Source organism: Eubalaena glacialis, chromosome 2 (assembly GCF_028564815.1).
Source record: "Eubalaena glacialis isolate mEubGla1 chromosome 2, mEubGla1.1.hap2.+ XY, whole genome shotgun sequence".
Classification (NCBI taxonomy): Eukaryota; Metazoa; Chordata; class Mammalia; order Artiodactyla; family Balaenidae; genus Eubalaena; species Eubalaena glacialis.
The window spans coordinates 24,808,323-24,829,620 of NC_083717.1; the positions used below are offsets into that span (position 1 = coordinate 24,808,323).

Below are 21,298 nucleotides of genomic sequence, written 5' to 3' on the forward strand. Positions count from 1 at the left end.
AAAGCACTTTTTTTTTTTTTTTTTAATTTATTTATTTATTTTTGGCTGTGTTGGGTCTTCATTTCCGTGCGAGGGCTTTCTCCAGTTGCGGCAAGCGGGGGCCACTCTTCATCGCGGTGCGCGGGCCTCCCACCATCGTGGCCTCTCTTGCTGCGGAGCACAGGCTCCAGACGCGCAGGCTCAGTAGTTGTGGCTCACGGGCCCAGTTGCTCCGCGGCACGTGGGATCTTCCCAGACCAGGGCTCGAACCCGTGTCCCCTGCATTAGCAGGCAGACTCTCAACCACTGCGCCACCAGGGAAGCCCCCAGAAAGCACTTTTGATTGAATATTTGGGGGACTAAAACTCTGGGTGTTTTTTTTTAATATCTGGAAACATTTCTGATTGTTGAAAACTAAGCCTCCCTCTTGTTCACTTATCCCTGAATTTACTTCGTTCTTCAGGACTCTTAAGATGGTTTTGCCATTGACAGTTGGCCTTTATGATGTTAGATTCCATCCTGGAGACATATCTACATCTCCTAATACTGTTTATGATTCAGAATAACATTTTGAGCCTGCCCTCAGATGGAGGAATGTACATGTCACGCTGTGACCATACGTGCATTAAATACTTCTCAACATTTATATTTATTCTAAAAGATGAGGAAGTTGGAATGGCTGGTGTTTATACTTGACTTATTTGTTTCCCTCCCCGTCTTTCCTTGTTTTTCTTTTTTTTCTGCACTATTCCATGAATGTAAAAACAGAATAGTTCGATTGGAAAATGAACGTGTAAATTTTCAAGATCTCCATCAGGGAGGTCTTGAAAATGAACATCAGCTGAGAATGTGGAGGGTGCTGGTGGATTCCAAAGGGTGTGGGGGGGGGGGGTAGCTCTTTAAAAAATGACATGGACAAAAGGAAATGCTTTAATCAATTACTAGGGTTTTTATCTTGCTCCCTGTAAGCAAACTCATGAAACCAATGACGAGGTTGTTGATAACACTTGCTCAGGAAAAGACCTAGCACTCCTGCACCTGAGGACTGTGTGATCCTGCTGCCTCACCTGTGCAGTGGGCGCCTCCATCCTACTTCTCACTCAGGGTGGCTGTGAGGCTCACTCAAGGAGATGCTGTCATGGGCTAAGCCTGAGTAAGTGTTCGAGGGACTCAGTGAAAGCCTCGGGCTTGGGAGAGAGACCACCATTCAGTAAGGAGAGCAGTGCCCTGGAAAAGTGCCCAGTAGGGCTGCTCTCACGAGTCATGAGATTTTCTGAGAAAGGGTTAAGAACCTGCTCTTATTATAACGTGGTTTCTGTCGTGTTGTCTCTCATTCCTGTATCTCGGTCCTGCTATTTGCTGATCTTTGAAGATGATTGTGTCATACTTCCTTTCAAAGAGACGTTGAACTAGAAGCTAAAGAAGCTTCCTATGAACCTCAGGTGCTCCAGCACCTCAAGAATGTGAACGTTCTCTGAGTTGTGGAAGATCTCCCTGGAGCTCTGTGATCTTCCATCATGAGGGGTGGCTTTCTTCAGGGCTTTCTTTCCTCATTCTCCGTGTCTCCCTCCATCCTTGCCTTTACCCACTGCGTCACTCTTACCATGCCGTGTGTCTGTCACTCTTTCATCCTCGTCTTACCAGCAACTAAGCAGAGTCCAGCAAGCTGGAGACTTACAGTGAATTGTTATGAAATGGATGCATTTCCTTGCTTTAGAAAGTATTGCCACTTTATAGGACTTCAGGGTATATTTCTAAACACTTTTTTTAAACTGCAGATTTAATATGCATGCATTCTTTAAAATTCTGATAAAAAGTAGAAAAGTTTCCTATCCTGAAAAAATAACTTTTGGTGTATATTCTTTCAAATTTCTGTTTCCTTGAATATGTAACTTTGTATTTCTATGTAATTATTTTAGACAGCCTTTACAGTGGTGGATTTGTATCATTGTTTTTCATTTTGTCATTTGGGTAGATGTCAAACATGATATTCTTCTGCTATTTTTATTTTTTATTAAGATTGTGCTTTTTTTTCATATCCACCTAGCACAGAACAGGACCTTTTACTCCGGTGGTCTCTTTTTTTTTGAGAGAGAGAAATCTTTTTTAAAGCCCTGCCCTTCCCTCCATCCCAAGTCACTGGCAAGGGGCGTGAGACCGCCATGATTGCCTCAGGGTTGTCATGATTGACTTCCTGGTGCTGAGGAGAGACCTAACTTCCTCTAGGAACTGGATACAGTCAGGATTCTGTTAGCAAAGGAGAAGCAGGAGGATGGCTGAGGGGAGGTCGTCATGCTGTATTCCTGGATTGGTTGACCGGTGCTTTGATTATCTTTTAAGATAGAGTGAAGATGCTATGCTTTCAAAATTTTTGTATTATTGAAATAATTCATGAACATTAGTGAAAACTTGGAAAATACAAGGAGGTAGAAGAAAAAGGTATCCAGGAGTCCCACCACACAGATAATTATTTTGGTATTTCCTTGTAAGTTTTTCTTACATTTCCTCAGGTCTTTTCTTTTGCATATTTTAATGTCAGTTTGATAATTCTGTGTATGCTTATAGCGGTCTTTTCATCTAAAGTTACAGTAATCATTTTTTCATGATTTTTTTTAGTAAACTAGGTGCAATTTTCATGGCTGCATGCCTTTCCATGGACTTGGCTAAGTTTCACATTATTTTCTACTTTTGGATATAAAGACTTTTTAAAATCAGAATTATTAGTAATAATGCCATTGTATCTTAATGTATCACGTTTTATCAGTTTTGGGGGTTGTTTTTATGGGTTACATTTCCAGAAGTGAAATTGCTGTGTCAAAGTTCATGGACTTTTTACTGCCAAATTGTTTTCCAGAAGAATTGTCCACTTGCACTGCCAATAGAAATGTTTGCAAGTGGAGCTGTTTTATGTCAATTAATTTGTATCATAAGGAAAAATGGGTCATTGACCTGTTTCCTTTTGGACCTGTAATAGTTGGAACTTCATGCAGAATAAACACTAATTAAAGCTTAAATAACCCTAGTGTTGGAAGTTCAACAGTCTGATGGCAGCTTGTTGCAAATTTTAATAGCCCAAGGGGTTTTGATTTCCTTTTATTTTCTTTTCCCCTCTGGTGTTTTCCTCCCTCCTGGGTTTAAAACATGCTTTCCTGGCTGTGGTTAAGCCTTAGTACTTCTTGTTCTGTCTTTGTTGATTAATGAGCATAATTGACCCCTGTTGTCTCTATTATACAAGCCACAGCAATTTGTTTTTATGTAACAGTTATTTTCTGAGCTGTCACAAAAATGCCTTACAAAGCGAGCTCATTATCAGCCTGAAGGAGAAGAATTTTAAGTGATGAAGTGAATAAAGCTCCCTAAGAGAACGAGGAGGCGGAGAAGTTGAAGCTGTTCAAATATTCAAGGAAAGGAGAGAGTTCTGGGGACAGAATAATGGCTTGTTGCTTAGGTACCCAGCAAGACTTGGATATATCCTGAAATTATTAGATTAAAAGTGGCTCCCCATAGAGAATCTTGGAGACTGGATGTAGAAAGATTGAATATAGGTCCAAGAAACCGTGAGCCTGGCATTTATGGAGTGGGTTGAAAATCCATTGGAAGTTGGTGGTTATGAACGTGATAGAAAATCCAGCTAAATGTCTATCTGTATAGGGTGTAGAGGGTGACCCCTAAGTTGGAAAGTTTTATCTGAACAGATACTGACCATACAGAATACCTAAATTTGACGTTATTTCAGAAAAAGGTTTGCTGTTCATTTGTATGGGTTTTTTTCCTGTTTCTCCCCTTCCCCCATGATCTTGATAAGATTTTCCTTTGCTCACAAACTAACTCAGGAAGTAGCAGAGGTCCAGGGAGGAGATATGTAACAGAACGGGGTCTTGACTTTAACAAAGCCAGTTAGCCGTGGGCCTAAACAACCCGGGTCCTTCTGTTGCAGGATTCAGCTTGTTTCCAGCTGTTCACTTGAGAGCTCTTCTAGGGAATGTCTTGTTATATATCCTCTCTTCATCCAACCTGTCACATTTTTCCCCTAGGAGAAGAGAAGGGAATTAACCGCAGAGGGAAGGGAAATAATCCTAAGTAGCCATAGTAATTAGTAATAGTGGCTCTGAATCATGAAATGCAGCAGCTTGAGGAGAGTTTGAAGCTCTTTTCTTTCTTTTGCGGATTGGTAGATAGGGAAGGCCAGGGACGGAAGACTTAATTTATTTCAACCTTGGTTCATCCAAGTCCTGGTAGAACTGGGTCCTTCACCTAGTTCTCCTTTCGGGTCCAGTACTTTTCATACAGTGAGGTGACTTCTCACCAGTGTGAGGTGTCTTTCGGTGAATTCTTCTATTCTTATATATTAACGCAAGGATTTGCTCCAAAACAGTTGCAGAGAAAGTACTCGAAGTGGGCGATTACATTAATTGTAAAGAAATTCGCAGTGCCTTGATTAAGACACATTTTACTTTGTTTGCAAATGTTCAGGAGAAAGTTGGTTTGGTTGCTTCCAGAAACCTCTGGTGCCAGAGCCCTCTGGCTGGAGGGACAGCTCTGGACAGAAGGTCTGGGAGGAAGGGAATGTGGAAGAATGTGCAGAACCTTTTCAAAACCAGCTAGAAAGACTACACAGCATCTCAGGACTCTGAGACGTCTTATCTCCTCGTTGGAAAGTAGTGAGGAGCTTTCACTCTTTACAGGGACGTCTCAGGAGCAAGTTGCGGGGGTGTGCTCTGTCACTGATGGTTGGCAGGGGAGGGGGGAGCGGGAGGGTCAGTCCCTGGGCCAGGAAGACAACTGCCTTCTTGGTTAACCTCCACCCCCATCTTTTAAAGAATTGAGTAAATTGAGCTTACTTAATGAAAAGGACACTATTTTGTACAAGTGGAGGTAGGAAGCAAACAGTATCTTGAATTTCTTCAATATGGAATTTCTATAGTCTTTCTGCAAGTGTGGATTTAGTAACAGAATTCCCCATGTTAAGTGAATTTGCAGGTGTAGAATTTATGATGATACAGGGCAAAGAAATCGGGCTTGGCTTAAAAATATACTTAAGAAATCCCTTATAGATTTATTTTACATATACTTAAACCAGTGAAGAGAGAACTGTAAGTGATGATTATAGGGACATTTTGCACAGTTTCAGGTAATCCTGATTGGTACCGTATTTTTTGGTTCCATTCCCTTCCTTTGTTCACAGAAAATGCAAATGACACATTAAGAGGTATTTTCCTACCTAGGTTCAGCCATAACACTCAACTCCTTTCTTGTTTTATGTTTTAAACTTCTCCCATGTCTTGTCTTGGCAGTCACGATAGATTGATATATATTGTATAATTATGTACCTCTTCCCTCACCCCCAAATGAAATGAATAAAGAAAGAAAGAAAGAAAGAAAAAAACCACGTTAAAGTTAGTACATATGAATAGTTGGTTCTCAAACTCCCCCAGTATCTCAAATGTGCCCCCCAAAACTTCATCCGGAGAGGCCCACCTTCCCCAGTTCTCATTTTCCATCCTCCTCCGTGATTCAATTCTAAGGCAAGGTTTATTCCTCCCTGACTTCCATATCTTTGGAGGATTTCCCACTAGAATCTCAACTCCTTTTTTGCCATTTGTCTTACCTTCTGTTACTCTTTAAAAAGTATTCTCCTCTAGTGTTGTTTTCCAATAAAATCTCACGGTTTCCACGAAGATGTCAAGATGTAAGTTCATGTGAACTCAGAATTGATATGAAGGCACGTGTTGTTGTGTATTTCTGCCAAATGCCTTGTGCAGGTGTGCTCTGTGGGATGCTCTGTCTCATCTGTTCTCCCCCGGAGCAAATCTATGCCCCGACATGCACTGACGGGTAAATTCCCCCCTTCTTCACCTGGTTTCAAGCACCGAATTATGATAATGATGGTACACCCTACCTATATTTAGTACTTTACACTGTCTACAATATTTCATTGAACCCTCATAAAATCCAATATGTTGTCACACATGAGAAAGGGCTTCACCTTTTGGGGAGGGGGCCTGTACTTGCCGCCCTTATTACTTTAAATTCCCGACACACCCTGGCACTGTTCACTGGTGTGAGATGCGGCTTGGTTAATGCGTTTTATCTGCATTTTCTCACGCACAGGTTACTCTGGCCAGGACTTCGACTGGGCAGATTATCACAAGCAGCATGGGACAGAAGAAGCACCTCCCTTCTGCTTCAGAAACGTAAGAAGCCCGGTTCTTGCTACGCCTTTTCTCATAAATGTTGTCCACCTTGAGTTGTGTAAGTCGTGTAAGTTGCTTTTTATTTATTGAACAAGATGAGGTTAGAATGTTACCCTGTACCATGGGATCCTAAACCTTTCGTCAGTTTTGAAAAGTCCTCCTTTCTGTTTTTGTGTCAGTTAGGGCGACGCTGGGTTGTAGTGACAGATTGACTACTAAACATGTCGTAAGTTTCTCTCTCACCTGTGGACGGTCCAGGTTGTTCCTGATTAGCAGGTGGTTCTTCTCCTTGCGCTGAGCCTTGGTCTAGGTCTGTACTCGGCTTCGTCATCTGAATCTAGTGAGCAGATAGGAAAAGAGAACCAAGAGAAGATAACGCTAGTTCTAGACACTGTAGCTTGATATTGACACATATTACATCTTACTTCTGTCACCTTCTGTCGTTGAGAACTAGTCACTCGGCTGCACCACGCCATGAGTGAGACTAGGCAGTGTGCCCTGGCTGGGCTGTTCCCCCACCTTGAGCCTGTACACTGGCAGGGGGAGGACAGAGTTTGGTGGACAGCCAGCCGCCAGGGCCACCATTAGCTGTGCACTTGCTATGCACACTATGGAGTGTGATATTGATAAGTTCATTGAATGGGAGATTCTCTACTCCTGAGGTATATTCTTAAAATATGTTCCTAAATTTTTTATTGGATTAAAGTGATAAGATGCTAACCCAACAGTTTTCTGCTGTGCTTACTTTAAGCCACCTCCTTCTTCAAATACAGCTTATTGGCACAGAGACAGATAAGATAACTCCGTGTGTGTGTGTTCAAACATGTGTGTACTTGCTTATTTATAGGAGTTTGTTGTATAAAATAGTTTACAAATTATTCATGTAAACTTTGTCAACCATAGGAACTAAAAAGGGATATGAATTATCATCTTCGTTTTGAGAGTGAGGCAGAGATGTATAGCCTTGTATGTTTAACATGCACTTAGTTATGAGAGTTAATTTTTTATGCTAAGAAAAAAGATGCAGTCCTCCGGTTGGAGACTCCAGATACTACAGTGCAATGTGCTCCCACACCAAAGAATTGTTTTCTGGGCACATGCGCCTAGAGCTGCTGATTCATTGCTGCCCCACCGATAATTTTTACTCCAGGGATTCAGTTGGCAACGCTTTCTGATGGGAAGAGCTGGCTTAATAGAGAGAAGCTTAACACTGAGCATAAATCATAATCAGATTTTGGAGAATTAAGTAGGTTGATGACGAGGTCAGCTTGTGCTCATAAATACGGAAACACGTCAGTGGCAGGGTTGGAAATCAGGGCTCCTTACATGATTGAATGAACTTCTACTGGATGACATTGCCTTTCACAAAGGTAGCTTTTCTGAAGCGTTGAAAGAGCTGTATGAAGGGTGTGAGGAGGTGTGGAGACAGCTGTGCGACCTGCCACCATGGGAACAGCAGCTGGTTAGCTCTTAAGGCATATTAAGTCCAGTGGAGTCTTACTACACTTCGAACCGCGTTGACATCACTTGTCATGGAATCTGCTGGCCTCATTGCCTTTTATTTGCGATTGTGGAAACTCTTCATTGCATCCTCAAACCCCTTTGAGGTTGTGCTTTCTTCCAGACGGGAGATCGTCCTTCCCTAACTCTTTAGCCTTGGGAAGAAACTCCTCACATCTCCCCCTTGTTCTGGATTTAGGGAGTTATTTCTTCTGTGACAATGTGGTTCCCCCAAGGTGTCTTTTTATCTGTCCTCTGCTCCATCAGCCAGCCGTTGTCCAAATGGATCTTTATAGTGGAGCCAGGAGCCGTATCCCCAGGTGGCCTCTGAGCTTTCACGATTCAGTTACCAAGATGAAATCTGTATTAATGAAAATGCTGGCGTATTCATTAGGAATGCACTTGTTACAAAGATGCCCCCCTTTGTTTCTTGCTGTCCGTTTACTTAATCGACAGGATTGTTATCTGCCTGGTGGCATGTGCATTGCATTACTGGTACTTTGCTGGGTGATGTTAACAGGCTACAAGTGCTCTTTAATGGAATGCTTATCATGAATTCATTTTTTAATCACACATCTCGTGTGTACCAGAGGAGGGGTAGTGTGGAAGTGGATGCATGGAAGACGTTTCCCTGGGGATGTTTAACAATCCGAGGCTGTTCTGAGATGGATTGACACAGGCAAATGCTTAGTAAAATAAACTCAAAGGTAACAGTTTTGCTATTGATCCTTTATAAATTATCCTCAGGCAGTGAGTTGAAATGAAAATAGGTTACATGGTTGTAGCTTTCCCTTATTAAGTAGGATAAAATGCATTTTAACTTACTTAGAGGCTTTTCAGGCAGTGTATCGAGTCATGTCATCAAAAAGAAACTCAATACCCAATATGCATGAATGAGGCCAGACGACGTGCAGAAAAACAGCCAACCTAGAATTCCTTTGATTTCGATTTCTGAAGAAACATAAAGGAAAGGAGCATATTGGTTTCTCAACATACATTGGATAATTTTGTTCTGGTAACATAAAAATATAATTGTATTTTCAACTTAACTTCTATAAAAAGACATGGAAATGTGAATTACCTTGGTTTCTTTCCATGAGTCATATAAAGATGTAATCTCTCTTACTTACAGGAACCTGTTTATCTCAGTTTATGTATTTCAAAGTAGATACATTTATATAGTATTGCAATGTCTGATAAAAAAATTTATAGTAGTGGGTAATTTTGGAAAGTTTCATATTTATTTTTAAAGTGTTAGGAGGGAGTTTTGCTTCTAGTATTGGCTGAGTAAGCTCATACTGAATTGATCCCCCTGCAGATAGCAACTATAAATTCTGGGCAGAATACCAAAACTAGTACCTGAGAGACATGGAAAATGAACAAAAGCAGAAGGATTCTAGAGGGGAACAGATGCTTGGAAGAAAGTAGTAGCAGGAGTGGTCACCCATTTTTTACAGACTTTTGGCTTAAGGTCAGCCACAGTTGACAACATAGGGGATAATGAAAACAGTGATATAAAATTCAAGGTCTTTCTGGCCTGATGAACCAGATAACAGAATTTGGGCAACCACAGCTACTGGAAAGTGAGGGAAGACTCAGACAGGGGAGAGGCAGGAGGGGAGACCACAAATCCAGTGTATAAACTCTGCCTAAATCTTTAACTGATCCCTGAACCATGCATGTGCCAGGAAAACTCCAAGAAGCCTTGCTAAGGATGAAAGAACTGAACTGAGATTTGAGCTGCTTCTCAAGAGACAGAGTGTGTAGTTTGAGTGCAGCCAAGTTAATTGCTTGCTAAAACAGAAAAATCAACACTCTTGGGAGGAATATAACACAATCCAGAGTCTCTGTGATATATATTTAAAACATCCAGGTTTCAGTCCAGAGTTGCTCAATGCATGAAGAAATAGGAAAATCAGACTCACTCTCAGTAGAAAAGATAAATCAACACAGACCAAATCCAACATGACCCAGATGTTGAAATTAGCAGACAAGTATTTTAAAGCCCCTATTACAACTAAGCTCCGTGGTGTAAAGCAGTGGTTCTCAAAGTGTAGTCTTTGCACCAGCAGCTTCAGCATCTCCTGGGAACTTGTTGGAAATACAGATTTGCTGACCTCACCTCAGATCAACTGAATCACAAACTTTGGGGTGAGACTTAGCAGGCTATGTGTTTAAAAAGCTCTCTAGATAATTCTGATACACTCTAAAGTTTCGAACCATTGATGTAAAGGAAAATATTCTTGTAATGAATAAAAAGATAGGAAGTGCCAGAACAGAGGTAGAGAGCATAAAAAAGAGAAATTTTAGAACTAAAAAATACAATATCCAAGATAAGCAAATTCATTGGAAGGGCTTAATAGCAGAATAGAGATGACAGAGCAAAGAGTTCATGACCTTGAAAATAGAAATTATCCTATCTGAAGAACAGAGAGGAAAAAAATGATTGGAAGGAAGGGAGGGAAACATGAATAGAATCCCAGGGATCTGAGCAACCGTATCATGTGTACTTGGTGACTCAGAAGATGTGGCCACAGAGATTGTGGAAGAAAAAAATAGATGAAGAAACAATGACTCCAAATTTACCAGAGTAGCTGAAAGACCTAAATTAATGGGTTCAGGAAGCTCAGTGAATAAGCAACACAAATACAAAGAAACAGAACCTAGTCAAATTGCTGATAACCAAACATAAAGAGGAAAATCTTCAAAGCATCAAGAGAAAAATGATACATTCCTTATACAGGAACAGCAATTTAAATAACAACAAACGTATCATCAGAAACAATGGAGATTAAGAGATGGTGAATTAATGTCTTCAGAATGCTAAAAGAAGAAAACTGTAATTCTATATCCAGCGAAAATATACTTCCGGATTGAAGATAAAAAGACATTTCATCCAAGAAGATTGTACAAGTGACAGACACGTGAAAAAATGCTGAACCTCATTGGTTACAGAGAAAATGAAAGTTAAAAGCACAATGGGATACCACTAGACCTACCTATTAGAAAGGCTAAAATTTGAAAAACTGGCAATACCACGTGCTGGTGAGGACGTTTAGCAACTGAAACTCTGTACACTGCTGGTGGGAGTACAAAATGGCATATTGGAAAATAATTTGGCAGTTTCTTAGAAATGTGCATTTACCATATGGTCCAGCAATCCTTCCGTTTCTAGAGAACTTAGTGTTAGAGGCTGAATTTTGTCCCCCCAAAATTCATGTGTTACGGCCCTAATTCTCAGTATCTCAAAATGTGACTGTACTTAGAGTGTTTAGAGAAGTAATTAAGGTAAAATGAGGTCCCATGGGTAGGCCTTTCTCCAATATGACTGGTGTCCCTATAAGAAAAGGAGATTAGGACATACATGGAGGAAAGACCATGTAAAGACACAGGGAGAAGATGGCCGCCTTCAAGCCAAGGAGAGAGGCCTCAGAAGAAATTAACCCTGCTCACAGCTTGATCTTGGATTTGCAGCCTCCAGAACCATGAGACAATACATTTCTGTTGTTTAGGTTGCCCAGCCCATGGTATTGGCTGTGGCAGCCTGAGCAGCTTAATATACTTATGCTCACACAAAAACTTGGCTTTGAATGTCCACAGTGGCTTTGTTCACAATTACCAAAACCTGGAAACAACTCAGCTGTCCTTCAGCTGGTAAATGGATAGATAAATCATGGTGCATCTGTAGAAACTACTCAGCAGTAAAGTCGAATGAGGTACCCATCCGTGTGATAGCCTGACTGACTCTCAGATGCACTTAGCTTGGTGAAAAAAGCCAGACTGACAACGCTAAGTAGGGTAAGATTCCACTTAGATGGTATTATAGAAAAAGTGGAATTACAGGAACAGAAAGCAGATCAGTGTTCCAGCAGTTGGGGGTCTGGGAGGGATTGATCATCAAAGGGCCAGTGCAAGGGCATTTTGGGGGTGACAGCACACTCTGTGTCTTGATGGTGGTTATGGCTGCATGACTGTGTGCATTCATCTGACAGCCCTGCTTTCCTAGAACAGCACACCAAAAAGTGAATTTCCCTCTATGTGAATTTTTAAAAATGAATTTTAAAAGTAAATAAAAATAAACAGAGAACAAAGGGAAAATAGAGACCATTTCAGATAAAAGAAAACTGGGAATTCATCACCAGCAGACCTTGCACCAAAAGAAAAGCTAGAGGACAGACATCCTGCTGAAGGAGATGATCCCAGGTGGAGGTCGCCGTCTCCTTTCACCCTCAGATACGCCCGGGAGGACGTGAGTGAGGAGCACAGGGACGTGGGAGGAGTGATTGGTACCACAGTGATTCCGAGGTTGGAAGGACGCACATGGAACTGGGAAGCCAGAACAGACTCACCCTCGCGCTCATTCAGCAGATATTGTTAGGCACCTGCTGCGTGCCCAGCGTAGTTCTCATTTCTGGGAAACAAGCGAGGGATGTGTGGTTCTTTCCTCATGGATGGTGGGGAAAGACTAAGCACGTGCACTTGCCTGTCTGTCTTATCAATAAATCTGTGCGCGTGTGCGTGCGCGTGTATACATTTCTGCCGTGCCAGCTGGACACTCTCTTGCTGCGCATGATCTGGCTGTGGTATCTGCTGGCTCAGTGTCAGTTCTGTTTCCCTTTCAGACATCATTCAGCCGGGGCTTCACACAGAACATGAAACTTGAAGCTGTGAACCCCAGGAATCCGGGCGAACTCTGCGTGGCCTCTGTCATTGCTGTGAAGGGGAGGTTGATGTGGCTTCACCTGGAAGGTACTCACAATTCATAATCGTTCTGAATTCAGGGTCCACCTGGAGAGGGCAGGGTGCAGATGACTTCAGCACTGCTCAGAAGTGCCCCTTTTGCTTTCCTTTTATTTCAACTGTCTTAAATTATTCAGCGTTCTTAAATAAGTGAAACTAATCAGATATGAATTTGTTCAGAGGCTCTCATCTTAACTAATAATTTCATGAAATGAGACTCTGGTGCGATAATTATGTTTGGAGCACAGTGGTCTTTGTACATCTCTGATTATAAAAGCTAATGTCACAATTAAATTAATATGAGTCACTGAAACTTGGTATTTGAGGTCTTGGTTATTAAGAGGATAAAATTATATGTTTGCATTTTACTGTGAATCATACCCTTTACTTTGGTTTCTTTCGTAGATGTTTAATTTTTCCTTAAAGTAGTAACTGGACATGACTTTCTCCCCAAATATATAATAAGCAGAATTTAGGCTTGTTTGTTTAATGATGCTTAAACTGTTCTTCAGAGCTGCATTTTATTTCTAATCGTGCAGATAATTCACAGAACCATGCGCTTTGTAAGCAGAACCTTGACCAGATTGTGGGCTTAGATAGGAGACTGTCTTTTTCAGATGTTATCTTTTCAATGAGGAAGAATTAAAATGAATTTGCTCTCAAAGGTTGTGTTATCTTTCTGTGATTTAAAATTCTTTGGGTCTTTTGTTTGTTTGTTAGTTGTTTGATTGTTTTTCAGTTTCACAGCACTTGGTAGTTATTTCAAATGAATATGGAAAAAGAATAAGATGCTGTAGATGACTAATGAAGTGATGTTAGCTTTCCTAGTCCAGATTTTAAATTTTATGACATGGTCAACCACCACTGGAATAGAAAGTTTGGAAGGTCATAGAATTGGTGCCAGTATCTTTACCCTCTTTCGTCAGTAAACAAGTCTAAAAAAGCACTGAAGGTTCTTTGATAGGCCTACCGTCTAATAAATATTATAGTCCAAGAGATTGGGAGGAGCAGAGAACAGTGATTTTTAGCTGAAAGTCCAGTGTGTTGTTAATTCCCAGAAAATAGTTTAAAACATAACTATGGTTTAGGATTTCAAAATCAGTCTGAAATAAAAGGAAATCCTCAAAAAGTTGGTAGCTTAGTAGATTTTCGAGTAGAATGGCCTCGAGTTGGAATTAGCCAAAATGTAGACACAGGTGTCATGGTGATATTTCTGTAGCTACTGGAGTAGGACATGTACTTATTTTCATTACTGCATATAAAGTTGAATCAACTGCTCTTGGAAAAACAAGATCCCTTCGGTGATTTTGAATCCCTAAATTGAACTTGCTACCTAATACTGTGCTAAGCCTAATATTATGAGAGATTAGAGTCTTGTTTGCATGATTAATTTGAAAACAAAAGTGGTAAAGTTCAAGGCCCATGTTTCATCACTCTTATTTAGCACATGACGGTTAAAATTCTTTAGCAGTCATGATTTATTTAGCAGTTTGTACTTCCAAAGTGCTTTATAGCTGTTAATTACCTAACAGAGAGACAGTAAGAGTGTCCTGATTTTTATGGATGGAGAAAGTAGCTAAGCCATTAACATGTGCCTGGGGTTCAGTTTCATTGCTCTTGACATCTTTGTTGCTTAATTCAACATACCCTACAACTTCTCAATTCTTAAAAAGAATGATGAGCAATGTCTAGGGTATATTTAACATTTTTGACAGTCTTGCTTTTTCTTTGGTTATAAACTTCTGGTTTTATAGCAGAGAAATAAATGTAAATCAGCTCATGTCAGCTCTTTTTCTTATTCTCTGGAGTGCTTTCATTGGGAGTAATGAAAATTAGTTAGCATTAGGAAGCAGGTCAGAAAATTGATTGTCCATTTTCCCAGACCTTACATATTAAAAAATTCAAAAAACAACAATCTGTTGAATATTGTTTACCTGATGCTGTTGGTCAACATTATGCATTTGCCTCATCAGTTAAAGTTAAAATTCATTCAGTCTGCTGATCTTTCTTGAATTTGGGTTTTTTTGGGGAGTTTTGTTTTGATTTTTGGCCCTTCCTGGACATTGACCTTTTAAAGTGACAGCAAGCTTAATGGCACTTACTTCTCATTATCTCCAAGTTTTATGTATTTAGTGTTTTCTTTCCTCAGTCCTGGGGACAAAATGTTAGAGATTCACTCCAGTCACTTTGGGGCAATTAAATTATTTTTATGATGATAGTGATTCTTATTATAGACCGTTTATATGACAATTTATAATGTACTTCATACCAATTTGTTAGTTATTTTTATGTAATAAATTGATTTGAAATATTTTCAACACATGGCTAATTGACTACGTTTAGTAATTAAAATGATCATTTTAATTTAGTATTGACTTCTTTTAAAGTCAGATAGTTCTTTAAGTGCCTCTGAAGGAGCTGATGTTGAAGAGGAAGCGATAAATCAAATACGCGAGATTAGTGTAATAATATTTTGGGTGCATATTTGGAAAGAATGTCAAGTTCTCAAAAACCACTGACAGCGAGCCAGGGCCGTTTCTGATGATGGAGTTTTGTGTTTTGGAAAGGACATTGTGATGTTTTCTCTTATGTTAATTATCTGCTCTAGGTTATCATCTCTACAGTTACGAACATTTATTCATATTCTATGAATTACATTCAGTTTTAATACCTCTCGTATCGTAGCCCCACACACTGGCTCACACCCTGGTACATCTGCATCTCACAATCCAAGTCACGTTACATTCATTGGCGATCATTTTCTTACGGGACAAATAGGGTGCGGGTGTTCTATTCACTCTCAAAGTGCATTAATTCACGAAGAGGATTGACCTCTTTGCGTTGCCTTCCTTGGTTTCTCTTGTCTCTGTTATTATTAATACTGTTTTCCTCCCGTTTCAAAGAGATGTGATACGTATTCCCTTTATTCTCCAATATTAGGTATTTCAGCCTTTTAGCTGAGGCAGAAAATTCCTTTTATGTCATAAAAAGTATCACAAGCTGCAGGCTTCATTTCCACTGGGTTGTTTAGCTCTTTTATTGTTGCCACTACAGGAATTTTTATAGAGAGCTTAGGACATGAGCAGCAAATCTTGGTTTTGACATTGGGAGGCCTGTTAAAAATGAAAAAAGGAAGGGGTTCTGGGATGGCGTTTCTGCACGTTGAACGTGGGGAAGGAATGATGGCCCTCCCATCATTTTTTCCTGGGGCTTTCCCTTCCGGTTTGTTAAAAACAAACATACAGAGAACAAAAAAATGAAGATGACCCAGAGGTCGTCAGGTCTGTGGAGAAGTACCAAAATGGAAGTTCAGGGAGCTTAACTCAAACCATCAACTTAGGTTATTACTAGCATCTCATGATCTTTACTTTTTGCTGCCCTCCGAAACAAAATTTAGAGAAAATAAAATTTTTCCACAGTCAATACTAGCAAAACATAGTGTATAAATTTCAATCTGTGGGTCTGAGCTGTGTATCACTTTGGATGGTAGCTTTTTGAGGACCCGTATCCTTTCACCGTGAACTTCACATCCCCATTGACAAGGACCGAATGTGCAGGGACGTGGTCCCTGATTTCCACAGGAGATGACCATCGCGAGCCATGCGTGGGCTCTTTAAGTAGAATTTCAGCGTAGGTGTTTAAACACCAGCAACAATTCAAGGATGGATGCGATCTCTCCTTTTCCCTCTTCAGAAATGCATACACTCTGCAGCTGCCCAGTGGCATTTCTGATGTATCTGATTTGCTCCCAGCTTCTTGGCTATGGGGAGGTGGATCTCTTGGCAGTTTGTACTCTGCTGGTTTCCTCTGCTTGCTTTCAGTTTCATTCACCTTTCAAGGTTGGAAGGCAGCAAGCAGCTTGCAGGGACCATGTCCTCGCCTCCTTCACCTGATACTACAGCGTCCTAAGCCAGCTTCCAACTCTCTTATTAGGAGAGCTGGTGTAAGAGTGTAGACCTTTCACTTTTGATGCGTGCACTTTCCCATAACCCTCTCTTTTTGCCCTTGTCTTTCCCATGTACTCATTGGTCATCTGGTGTTTCCTTCCCTCGTGTGGGAAGGTCAGAACTCTTCAACATCCTTTATTTCCCCGGTTCCCATTCAACCTCCTCTTCCTCTGTGACTCAAGCAGCAGTTCTGTGCTGACGTGTCCAGATGCCCAGCGCTCACAGCAAACACGTTCAGAACTCCTGTTTCCAGCTACCTGCAGAGCGTCTCCCTGGGGACGTCTGCGTTTCCCAACCGAAGGCCACTGTTGTAACCCCTGTGTTTGCTCTTCTCGACTTTCCCATCTCACCCAGAGGCACCATGATTCTACCCAAGTTAGACACCAAAAAGTCATCCTCTTGTCTGTTTGCTCTCCCACTGCCCCCATGACCAGTAGTGACTCCAGGCCCGCCCCCCCATCTCTGTCCTCTCCCTGCCACACTCTGGTTCCAAGTCTCCATCCCTTCCTCTTAGGATGTCAGTAGTCTCTCAACTGCTTTCTCTCCCATCCTCATAGAGCAGTAAGGCTTAGCTCTGTATAATACAGTCCCTGCCTTCTAAATATTCAACGAGTCTGTATTTCTCACGGAGCAAAGACTCAAATTGTATAACTCAGCATTCAGCCACCCCCTCCCGACATGCACATCTGCTTCCTAGATGTGTGATCTTGAGCACTTTGTGAGTTTAGACTCTCTTTTTTGTTCGTGCAGTTCCATAAAATGTAGGGTAACGGATTCTGCCTTATAGGATGGTTATGGGTGAAGTCCTATCTATAAAGTGCTCGAGTTGTGCTGGGCGCATCCTAGGAAGTGGAGGAGGTTGATGAGCAGAAAGAAGGCAGCACCCTTCCATTTCAGCCTCCCCGCCTGGAGCCTGTGCACCAGCAGAGTGGACCCCTCGTGTCTGTAAACATCTGCGCTCCTGTCTTTGCCTGTTATCACACAGCACAATGTCTGTATGAGAGTTCACCTGCGCTCTGCTTGCTAAAGGCTTGCTGAATAGATACGAGGAGTAAATAAAATCGGTGTCCCTTAACGAGAAAGTGATTTAAGATACGAGCAGCCCCTTAAGAACTGCTGTTTGGCTAACCGAGTTTTGAGACAGTGAGATGTTTTATACTTGTAAGCTAAAATTCAAAAACTCCTTGGTCAGTTTTTTTTCCGTGTGTGCTTGGTTCAGTTCCAGTAAACTACCTTCTGCATCATAACACACAGGAGTCCTATGAAAGTGCAGATTCCTGGGGCTGCTCCAGACCCATGACTTCCGAGTCCTGGGAGCAGGGTCTGGGAATCTGCATTTTCATGTCACCCTCCCCGGATGATTCTTTTGCACGGAGAGTTTGTAAAGGCCTCTAGGAGATCAAATGGGCAAAGAAACTCAGGTGACGCAACCTCTTCTGTCTAGGAGACCAGGTGCAGAAAACTGCTCTTTAAGCCTTTTCTGTAATTTGTGATAAAGTCAGGTGGTTAATAACACTTTGCAGAGACCTGCAAGAATGAAACAAGGGAAAATGCAAATGTGAAAGTAATTATATTTCAAGCCAGTGTGGGTGGTTTTTAAATCTTTAAAAAGAGGTATGGGCTGCAGGAGACATTTTGGGGAGAAGCTGCTTTAGCAGATAGGGGTATATGTGGGAGCAGGACCTGTGTTCTTGCACAGTTAAGGAACGTGGCCCAGGAGTGGGTGCTGTCTGTGAACAGGCTTTGAAGACTCCCAATCAGTTACACAGGTTCTGAGTGGTCAGCGACAGCCCTGGCTCTGGCTTTCTTAAGCAAAATGGGAATTTGGGGGAAGGCTTTTGATGGGAGGCTGAAGGGGGGGAAATCTCCTCTCCAGAGGGCTTTGCAGCAGGAACCAAAGGAAAGTTTGGGCTTTCAAGCTGCCGTTGTGCTGAGTGTGACTTCTGACTGACCACGTTTTCCTCACGAGCCCGCCTCAACAGCTTTCTTAGGCTCTGGAGCTAGATTGCTTAGGTTCGAACCCTAGATCCCCCTCTTACTGGCCGCTTGATCTTTTCCTGACCCTCAGTTTACTCATCTATAAAATGGGGATGAAAACCATCCGATCTCTTAGGGTCGTGAGGATGAAACACTTAGAAAGGTATCTGGTCCAGAATAAGTGCTGTAAGAGTTTGCCATTCTGTGGATGGATCTCTCCCTCCACTCACACATTTAGTCCCGTTTCTGTTGTTTTCCTTCAGATGGTTTCCTATCGCATGTCGATCTTGCCAGCCACAGTTTTGCCGTCTCTTGATTCCTTAGGAATTTATTCCAGAGCTGACAAGGGATCTCTGAGATCTTGTTCTGGGGACCCCCGTCTGCAGATGGAGGGCCCAGGATGGATGACGGGTGGGGTTTCCAGCACCCAGTTCTTGCTTTTCTTTCTTCCAGTGCTTTACCTTTTCATTGCATACTCGAGCCCATCACAACCTGGTGTGGCCTTTAACTCTTGATGAGGGCGCTGGACGAGTCCCTCAATCCCTCTCGCCTTTCTTCCTGTGCTGGCTCTCACCTGAGATGCAGGGGTCATTCGGATTCTATTAGTGTAGTCAGTGAACATCATGTACTTCCTCCGTGGTTGCTCCTAGCCTCTGCCCTCACAGCCCTCCTGCCTCTGGTCCCACCGGCATCTCCACTAGTGCTCGCCCATGCTCGTTCCCATCCATAATTTGCTGGGAATGAAGCAGTTACTACTGTGAGGAGTTTGACTGGATTGTGTTCCTAGGAAGATACTTTAGCATCATCACAGCCATCCTCTTCTTTCATCCTGATGTTCCCAATAGAAGGAGCCACCAGTTCTGTTACAGTGCCCTGCATCCTCTGCTGGGTTAAGCTGTGATACAGTCTCTGCAGACAGAAGGGCAAGAGGCACTTTGTGGAAGTGGATGGGATGCGCTGGTCTGAGGACAGAGTCTCAGGATATCGCAAATTGCAAAACCATTTTAAGGTTCCAAAGTGATTCCTCCAACTTTATATGCTGGTACATGGGCCCTGTGAGTATGGAAAGTCTTTCTCCTGTAGCGGTGAAATGACATCATAGTTTAATTTCCTTTTAAGGTAACTTGTCCTCCCTTAATCCAACCTCTGTGGCCATACCGTATGAGAGCCTTCTTTCTTCTCTGAATATCTTTGTTGTGTGGTTGTCATTGTGATGATGGCGAGGTTGTAGTTGTAAGATAGGTAATTCATTCACAAGGGCTGAAAATACATAAAGTATCTTTGGTCATATTGTCTCCCCCCACTCCTGTCCCTCAGGCCCTTTCCCAACAGACACCCACTGAATTAGGATTTTTCATTTCTTCCAGATTTATCTCATGCACATGTAAGTATGTTATTTTCCCCTTTAAAGCAGATGGTAGCATACTAAATATACACAGTGTTCTGTGCCCTGCTTTTCTTTTACTCAAATATACATCTTTATGTATAAATATATAAAGAGGTTTCTCATTCTTTTTTATAGAAGCAGGATGGATATTCCGTTATAGGAATGTACTGTAACTTATTCAAGTATGGCCCCATAGATGGAGGTTTAGGCTTCCCAATGGTTTTTGAGATGAAGGTTTTGGGTAAGAATGAATAAGTAGAATCCATGACTTGATGCAGCTGAAACAAAGTCAGAGATTGAGTATGGCCTCGTGTTGTTCATCGGACATTGTTCTATAAAATGATAAAGAATATTGCAGAGGCCCTTAGCGGAGTATCTCTCTTCACATAGGTAGTTTTGGCCATCCTAGAGTAATCACGAAGGAGCATTGGCAACATTTGAATGACTTATTTTGTAAGCTACTGAGTCTCTAATCTTGGTAAATAATGGGTTATGTTTTAAAAAATTATTGTGAGTCCAGCCAGATATTTCTAGATTCATAAGATTGATAAAAGGAAATAAAAAATTAGTACTCATCATTCAGAAGAGGATTGGAAAAGTTTCAGGTTCAAAGATACTTTCCTGGATGATAAATACCCCACTTTTCCATCAGTTATTATTTCATAGATGCCTTAATGGGCCAGATTTGGGGGTGGAAGGAAGGCAGTAACTTTCTGGAGAACAAGGTTGCTGACACATTTGTAGCTCCTAAGTGTTTGTTTAATTGAACGGAAAGCATGATCAAAGAATATTAAAAGTATGGTAAAGACGGCCTTAGAAATATATGAATGTATATATTGTTATAGAAGTGTATACGTTAAAGCATTAGTATGAACTAGCAGAACACTGGAAAATAGAAATAATTCAGGAAGGAATAAGCTATAAAGTTCACTTTATGCTCCCTTTTGAAGTACTACTTTGACCTTGAAAATCTTTTTTGTACCTAAACATAAATCTGGAAATACAAATGTATCTAGTAGATGAATTCAACCTGTTAGCAAAATTGCTGAGTAGCTAAAAAATATGCTCTATCTTTGTGTTTTTGTGAGTCTGAAGCTGAGGATGTGCCTTGTGAATTGGGAAACAGCCTGGTGACCCTCTTCATTGGCCCCTCTGCAGAATCCAGCACGCTTCTCGACAAGAAAAATCACTTCCACATTTGAAGCTACTTGGAGAGTTTCTTTACCTTTTGTCTGTTTTGGACGTCTTCTTGTTTATTTGATGATTTCTTTGGCAAATAGATTAAATATTGTCTGAGTCATGTAATACAAGGCAGAAATGCTTTCTTTCAGTCAACTGTGTTGGAAAATAATCCCTATAAACCTCCTTGCGTTCTTGTAGCTTATATATCCTTCAAATTTTAGGAGAATTCAGTGAAAAGGAAGTTAGGATTGATAATCACATTAATGACTTTTCTCTGAGAACAAATCAAAAGTTCAGCGTGACTAATGTTGATGATAATACGTATGTGTAAGTATCCACTGTCAGAGTGTTCAGGGCACTTTGTCTACACCAAAATAACGTTTTAGCGCTAA

At 41.3% G+C, this 21,298-nt stretch overlaps 1 protein-coding gene across 6 annotated transcripts in view; it reads left to right on the plus strand.

Annotated features, from left to right (window-relative positions):
• Nucleotides 1–21,298, plus strand: part of SFMBT2 (Scm like with four mbt domains 2) — a 222,258-nt gene that overhangs the window by 155,192 nt on the left and 45,768 nt on the right. For all 6 annotated transcript variants that reach the window (XM_061179566.1, XM_061179563.1, XM_061179568.1 and 3 more), the window contains 2 exons: nt 6,091–6,173; nt 12,296–12,422. In XM_061179566.1, coding sequence (XP_061035549.1) covers nt 6,091–6,173; nt 12,296–12,422 — 210 coding nt within the window. The remainder of the gene's footprint in view (nt 1–6,090; nt 6,174–12,295; nt 12,423–21,298) is intronic.